At 46.2% G+C, this 8,279-nt stretch overlaps 1 protein-coding gene across 1 annotated transcript in view; it reads right to left on the bottom strand.

Moving 5' to 3' along the window:
- LOC112071015 (ribosomal protein S6 kinase alpha-5-like) overlaps positions 1-8,279 on the bottom strand; it is a 67,749-nt gene that overhangs the window by 7,247 nt on the left and 52,223 nt on the right. Inside the window, exons 7-11 of the mRNA XM_024138466.1 lie at positions 7,653-7,814; positions 7,174-7,335; positions 4,396-4,584; positions 3,698-3,831; positions 1,101-1,194 (exon numbers count right to left, since the gene is read on the bottom strand). Coding sequence (XP_023994234.1) covers positions 1,101-1,194; positions 3,698-3,831; positions 4,396-4,584; positions 7,174-7,335; positions 7,653-7,814 — 741 coding nt within the window. The remainder of the gene's footprint in view (positions 1-1,100; positions 1,195-3,697; positions 3,832-4,395; positions 4,585-7,173; positions 7,336-7,652; positions 7,815-8,279) is intronic.

Genomic DNA, 8,279 nt, shown 5'->3' with positions numbered 1-8,279 from the left:
ACATGGAACATATTTCTGTATGTGGGCCTTGAGTTTAGTGAGGGAAAAAAACCCTACTTGATCCAAATTGGGTCAAACAAGTGTGTATGCATGTGTGTGTGTGTTCATGTGTGTGGCTGATATTTCTGGTTCATTAGCTGGGGCACTTCAGGCCTAGGAGCACCATAGCTCTGATGAGCTCTGCTGGATTGTTACTGTACTGGTACCTCAGAGAGGCCTGCGACTCAAATGGCACCCTATTCCCTTTATAGTGCACTACTTTAGACCATAGCCTTATGGGCCCTGTGCGAAAGAAGTACACTATAAAAGGGAATTGGGTGCCATTTGGGATGCAGGCAGAGTGAGGGCTTGACCTAGATCAAAGCAAAGCCCTCACTGCGCCTTTCAACTCCCCCTCTCCCAATCTGCCTCCCGATTTTACACCCTTCACAAAGTGTGCACTTCACATCACCACCGCCCCCTCCCCTCCTCACCCCCCCCCTCTCCTCACCCCCAACCCCCGCTCCCCCCCCCCCCCGCCGTCCTCACCCCTCTGTTCCTCATCTCTCAGTCTGTAAGAGCTGGATTGTTGTTAGGAATATGTAAATGTAGATTCAGGGTTTCTACTGTTAGAATTTCCTAAACTATTTCAGCTCTGTATAACTACATTCTTGGCTCAGAGCACTCCGAGCAGGACGGATCATATTAACTCAGTAAAGCATATGATATTCAAATTCTTCTGCTCTGTTCTATCAGTGACTTAATTAGGCTGCCTGTCTGACGTTAGTCTTGTCTCCATCACGTCAGATAGTGACTATTTCTGAAGATGGGCTTTTACTGGCAATGCTTGGGATACCAGGTCTCTCTTGTAAAATAGATTTTATCACAATGAGAAGAACCTGTATAAATAAAAGTGAAATGAAAATATGTGGTTGTTTTGCTTACTTCAGCTGAATCCAATGAGCGTCTGCTAAATGACTCAGATGTCATGTTTTCACTGACTGGATAGCATGATGCACTTATGTCTAACCAGAACAGCAAACAGAACAGGTGTTTCTTGCAAAAGATATGTTATCTAAATAAGACTAACCAGTATAAATATTGAGGTTAAAAATCCTTACCTGGTCATGGTAAATCTCGTGAGTCTTGATGATGTTGGGGTGGCCGTCGCAGAGCTTCAGAGCTGTGATCTCTTTCTGTGTCTGAGCCTCCATCCTAGAGGGGAGAGACAGGACACAGAGTCATCCCTGAACAGAAAGGAGCCTCCATCCTAAAGGGGAGAGACAGGACACAGAGTCATCCCTGAACAGAAAGGAGCCTCCATCCTAGAGGGGAGAGACAGGACACAGAGTCATCCCAGAACAGAAAGGAGCCTCCATCCTAGAGAGGAGAGACAGAACACAGAGTCATCCCTGTAGAGGGGAGAGACAGGACACAGAGTCATCCCAGAACAGAAAGGAGCCTCCATTCTAGAGGGGAGAGACAGAACACATGGTGACAGAGAGTGTCATCAGCCTCCCAAGTGGCCCTGCGGTCTAAAGCACAGCATCACAGTGCTTGAGGCGTTACTACAGACCAGGGTTCAATCCCAGGCTGTCCGATAGGGCGGCGCACAATTGTCACAGCATCGTCCGGGTTAGGGGAGGGTTTGGCCGGGGGGGGGGTGCTTTACTTGGCTCATCATGCTCTAGCGACTCCTTGTGCTGGACCCGGCGTCTGCAGGCTGACGTCGGACGTCAGTTGAACGGTGTTTCCTCTGACACATTGGTGCGGGCTGGGTTCCGGGTTAAACGGGCGGGTGTTAAGGAGCGCGGTCTGGCGGGTCATGTTTCGGAGCCCGTTGGGGAGTTGCAGCRATGAGACAAGATCACAATTAGATATGACGAAAAGGGAGTAAAACACATTATGTATACACAGTACCAGTCAAGTTTGGACACAGCTACTCATTCAAGGTAGGGGTGGTAAACAGAAGATTTATTTGGTAAAATACCAAGTCCATATTATGGCAAGAACAGCTCAAATAAGCAAAGAGAAACGACAGTCCATCATTATTTTAAAAACATTCAAGGTCAATCAATATGGAAAATTTAAAGCTGGCTTCTCATGAGGACCGCCATAGGAAGGAAGACTCAGAGTACCTCTGCTGCAGAGATAAGTCATTAGAGTTACCAGCCTCAGAAATTGTAGCCAATATAAATACTAAGTAAGACACATCTCAAACATCAACTGTTCAGAGAAGACTGCGTGAATCAGCCCTTCATGGTATATTGCTGCAAAGACACCACTACTAAAGACACCATAAGATGAAGAGACTTGCTTGGGACAGGAACACGAGCAATGACATTAGACGTGGAAATCTGTCCAAATTTGAGATTTTTGGTTCAACCTGCCGTGTCTTTGTGAGATGCAGAGTAGTGAACGGATTATCTCTGCATTGTGTTTCCACCGTGAAGCATGGAGTGGTGGTGTGATGGTGCTTTGCTGTGTGACACTGTCTGTGATTTATTTAAATTCAAGGCACATTTAACCAGCATGGCTACCACAGCATCCTGCAGCATACGCCAACCCATCGGTGTGCGCTTATGGGCTATCATTTGTTTTTCAACAGGACAATGACCCAAACACACCCCAGCTGGTAAGGCTATTTGACCAAAGAGAGTGATGGAGCGCTGCATCAGATGACCTGAACCTCCACAATCACCTCAACCAATGAGATGGTTTGGGATGAGTTGCACTGCAAGTGAAGGAAAAGCACTAACAAGTCGCAGCATTATGTGGAACTCCTTCAAGACTGGTGGAAAAGCATTCCTCATGAAGCTGGTTGAGAGAATGCCAAGAGTGTGCAAGCTGTTCATCAAGGCAAAGGGTGGCACTTAAAGAATCTAAAATATATTTTTGATTTGTTTAACACTTTTTGGTTACTACATGATTCCATATGTGTTATTTTCATAGTTGATATTCACTATTATTCTGCAATGTAGAAAAATAGTAAAATAAAGAAAAACCATTGAATGATAGGTGTCTCCAAACTTTTGACTGGTACTGTATATATACAATAAAAAATAAGAATAAGAATGTCATCCCTGAACAGTTAAGGTCAGTTTCACCACTACAGCATTTTCCTGTCAGGTAAAGTGTCACAGCACACTTCATCCCTCCAGCAGAAGAGGTGTTATAATCACAGAGCATCTCCTGTAATAGTCTGCTGGCCTGCAATTGCTTATATAAAATATATATATATATATATATGGTGTATGATGATATATGATATAACATACATAACCATACAAATTTTTACAAGCAGTTTTGCATACATACACTTTTTTGTCTGGATGGACTGGCAATCAAACCCACTAAAGAACCATGCTCTACCAATTGAGCTACTGAGACCGCAAACACGGACGTCCAGAGGACCGCAACGGACGGTCCAGAGACCGCCGGACGTCCAGAGGACCGCACGACGTCCAGAGACCCGCACGACGTCCAGAGGACCGCGCGACGTCCAAGACCACGCTGACGTCCAGAGGACCACATTTACATCACAATGCCATCACATACAGTCAGCTAGTTAGCCAACCAACGCCATCAGTGAGCTATCTCCGGGAAGGGCTGGTCTGGGCCTGGTACGTGTCAGTTTGGCCTGACAATAATCATACTGTATGAGCAGACCATTCAGCACCAACTGATCTGGGATCAGGCAGGACTATGGTAACAGTACCTCTTACTGACGATCTTCACAGCGTACATCTGTCCAGTCTTCTTGTGGGTGCACTGCCTACAGATAGAGAAGCTTCCTTCACCAAGGGCATTGTCCTTCAGGTCCATCTCATAGTTCATGTAAAACAGAGAGTCCTAAAGGAAGGGAAATCATTGTTTAGGTCAAATCAAAGCCATCTTATTACAACGTCTGTCTATACCTCATCACGCCTCAGACCAAGCAACTGAGTAACAATCTTATTTTCAATGTGATCCAATGCTGTAACTATATGTTATATGTTAACTATATGTCATATGTTAACTATATGTCATATGTTAACTATATGTTAAATGTTAACTATATGTTATATTAGAGACACCACAGTACACAGCCACACACATCAAGACTCATTATAGAGCTTAATGAAGCAAGGATGAGAGAGCAGAGGAGATAACAAACCCCCCCCCCAAAAAAACGTAGTTAATGCTGCCTAGCCTTAAGTGTGTGTGTGTGGAGGGAAGAGATAACCCTATCCATCTAACTCTACTGTACTGTACACACACAGTAACACTGCTGTACCTTCAACATGGTGTTGCAGGCCACAGCAACCCTGAACCCCCACCCAGCTGTGTGTGTGTGTGTTGTACCTTAATCATGGCACTACGGGCCACAGCAACCCTGAACCCCCACCCACCCAGCTGTGTGTGTGTGTGTTGTACCTTAATCATGGCACTGCGGGCCACAGCAGCAGACCCTGGTCTCTGTGATCTTGATCCTCCACACAGCTGCAGCGTGTCATCCATCACAGCATTTCTCTTGAACAAGATGGAGGGGGCCATGAACGAGTAGCCCTGTAACCAGGAGACACAGAGAGAGATGAAGCAGGAGGGGGCCATGAACGAGTAGCCCTGTAACCGAGGGAGAGCACAGAGAGAGATGAAGCAGGAGGCGGTTATGACGGTGCCTCTGTAACCAGGAGTACAGCAGAAGAGATGATAGCAGGAGGGGGCCTTGACGAGTGCCCTGTACGGAGACACAGATAGGAGATGAAGCGGAGGGCCGGGATAACGAGTAGCCTGTAACCAGGAGACACAGAGAGAGATGAAGCAGGAGGGGGCCATGAACGAGTGGCCGCTGTAACAGGAGACAGCAGAGAGAGATGAAGCAGGAGAGGGCATGAACGAGTAGCCTCTGTAACCAGGGACACAGAGAGGGATGAAGGCAGGTAGGGGCATGAACGAGTAGCCCTGTAATCCAGGAGACAAGAGAGAGATGAAGCAGGAGGGGCTTGAAGCGAGTTAGCCTGTAACCAGTGAGACACATGAGAGAGATGAGCAGGAGGGGCTTGAAACGAGTTGCCTCTGTAACAGGAGACACAGAGAGAGGTGAACGCAGGAGGGGGCATGAACGAGTAGCCCTGTAACCATGGAGACCAGAGAGAGAGATGAAGCATGGAGGGGGCCTTGAACGAGTAGCCCCTGTAACAGGAGACACAGAATGAGCAGAGGGATTGAAGGACCGTACGAAACGGGAGGAAGAGGGGTGCATGAACAAAGATAGCCCTGTAACCAGGAGAACAGATAAGAATGAGTGCAGAGGGGTCCATGACGGTAGCTGAACGGATAAAGAGAAGAAGAAAGGGTCTTAGAGTAGCACACTGTCCATTTGACGACCAGTGAAGCAGAGTGGGCTAACGATTGACAGTATAGGGCATAGCCGAGTAGCTCTATAACCTATCACAGTAATAGGTGTACCTAGAGACTGGAGACTCGCTTCCGGAGTATAAGTGCCGACCAGAGACTGGATACCATGTGCACAGTTATAGTGTCTACAGAGCTGGTGATCCCTTCACAGTATAGTGGTGCTACCAGAGACTGGTTTTGACCGGCTTCAAGTATAGTGGTCTACCAGAGACTGGAATAGTCCTTCACAGTATGGTGTCTACGCAGAGCTGGAATACGTATGCCCGACAGTATAGGTGCCTACCAGAAGACTGGAAGACCGTTGCACAGTATAGTGCCTACAGAGACTGGTATACGCCTTCACAGTAGTAGGTGCTACAGAGACTGGTATACCTTCACAGTATAGTGTCTACAGAGACTGGTTAACCCTTCCAGTATATACGGTGCTACCCAGAAACTTGGTATAGCCATTTAACGTATAGTGCTACCAGAAACTGTAGTATCAGCTTACAGTATAGGTGCCTACTCAGAGACTGGTATACTTCGACGCGTGTCACGGTATGTGCCTACAGAGACCGGTATATCAAGCCGTTCAAAGTATAGTGCTACGCAGAGACTTCGTTTTTTGTATAAAGAGGCCATCCCATTACAGCTCAGTCAAGAACTAATTATAACTGTCAATACTGTAAAAACTGGAGTGAGCGTGACAATGGCTGGCATTCATTGGGTTGTCCATCTGTGCTCATTGTTAGAACTGGTCATCTATGATGGGATTGGGATGTGCTGCCTGGCTCCAGCTGTGGGCGAGTTGGCAGGGTTTACACGCTTATTATGCGTGGCGCACACACAACCCCACACACCACACACACATCCACACTACAAATACCACGCCAACACCCATCTTCACACACAGGGTAGAAGCATGTATTGGAGGAAGGGATTGATGGATGGATGAATGGGGATGGAAGCATGAGAATGCCCAAATTGCCAGGCTTCAATATCTGATTGCTCTGCTGTGAAATTACATCTTGTCGGGGCTATAATTAATATACCACATCTGTCAGCCAATCAGCATTTAGGGCTCGAACCACCCAGTTTATAATGCAATTTAATTTTGTTTTGTGAGGCGAGTGGGAGAGCAGACCCCAGAGTTAAACGTTGTGTTCTCAGCMACTATCTCTATCTAACGCTAAGGCCTGGCTGTAAATTATAAAGACTAGCCTACAAATTCCAGTATATGTGAAAGTGGGGAAATAAAACAAGACAAGCCAAGATAAAGTTGGCAATCAGAGGTTTAAGGCGTAATTGAGGCAGACATGGTGATTCTCTGGAACCATAACCTTTTATTCCAGCAGAGAAAAAGAGAGAAGCCCCTTTTAATGGGCCTATTGATCAGCCAGGCTCGAGGAGCCAGAAGGCATGGCAATCACAGCTGAGATTTCACGCAATAGACTACATCAATCAGACACGCGACCATAAGCTGGCATACAGCTGTATTCATAAAGCGTCTAAGTGTAGGAGTGCAGATCTACGATCCGGTCCCTCTGTCCTATAATTATGATCCAAAAAGAAAAACTGATCCTAGATCAGCAGTCATGCTCAGTGTGAAACGCTTTATGAATAGGGTCTGAAAGCCACATTATGGTTCAAAGCTATAKCATAAATAGTCATTCACATCTGTTAGGCCTATCCAAACTGCGTATGGCTATAATTATGCTTTGAATGAAAAGCCCTTTAGTCAATTTGAATACCAATGTGCACACAGACAGGCTGGTATTGACCTTAAACGAGCTATTGAGGACACTTCTGTCCCACCTGAAAGACGCGGTCACAGTTCTGAGGCATCGCTGCAGGGGAGTAGGTGGGGTCCATTTCGGTGAACTCCTCCGCAAAGTTGCTGACATCCAGCTCATCCCTGATCACCGGCTTGAACGGGGCGAGCAACCGCTTAGCTGCCAGGTCCTCCCAGTTTATCTTCTAAAAGGAGAGAAGATGAAACCCAACAGAACGCTATAAAATCAGAAACCATTTCTCCTTCAAGCACCATTTTATCAACAAAGGCAAATATACTGTATGGTATGTACCAATAGACCTACAATGTATATGGACAAGATGTACTCAATGTGTTAGAGGAGATACTAGCTCTGTCCCAGATCTGTTTGTGCTGTAACTCATATGGTCCTTAGCAATGACAATGTCCATAGGAGTTGGCTATGCAGCACAAACAGATCTGAGATCAGGCTAAGGAAATGGCGCTGGTACCATGTTAAGGAGCTGCCCCTCCTCTCTCTTACCTGGTAGAATGGATGTTTCTTAACGTTGTCAGCTCCGTCAGGCCCAGAGCCCAGTCTCTTCTTTGGGTCTTTGATGAGGAGGCGCTGGATGAGGTCTTTGGCCAGAGGGCTCATGTCTTTGGGGAACGGAGGGTCCTTCTTCGAGATCCTCCTGAGAGGTGACAGAAGTCCGGGTTGGACAGGATTTATATWATAATAATACATACATCAAGCAAATTCAAATCTGGACCTTTGAAGGCAGTACCACTGCTGAWTTTCCTTCTTCCCCTGGAATCAGGGACTGATTTAGACCTGGGACACCATGTAAAGCAGAAAACCAGCAGCACTTGCGACTTCCAGGATTGGATTTGAAATACCCCTCACTGACATACAGTACATCAACAGGATGAGTATTTMATTCCAGAGGAAACACATGAAAGAATGAATGAAAGAACTTACAGTATTTTCAAGTGGTTGAGACCATCCAGAAAGACAGAAAACGAGAACACAGCTACCGTTCTATACAGTTAGTGGCCAGTTCTAGAACAATACTGTATTGTCAGAACACAGCTACCGTTCTATACAGTTAGTGGCCAGTTCTAGAACAATACTGTATTGTCCATTTTTTGGGGAGAACTTGGAAATGTG

Source organism: Salvelinus sp. IW2-2015, unplaced genomic scaffold, assembly GCF_002910315.2.
Source record: "Salvelinus sp. IW2-2015 unplaced genomic scaffold, ASM291031v2 Un_scaffold1493, whole genome shotgun sequence".
NCBI lineage: Eukaryota > Metazoa > Chordata > Actinopteri > Salmoniformes > Salmonidae > Salvelinus > Salvelinus sp. IW2-2015.
This window is presented reverse-complemented; position numbering and strand designations above follow the sequence as displayed.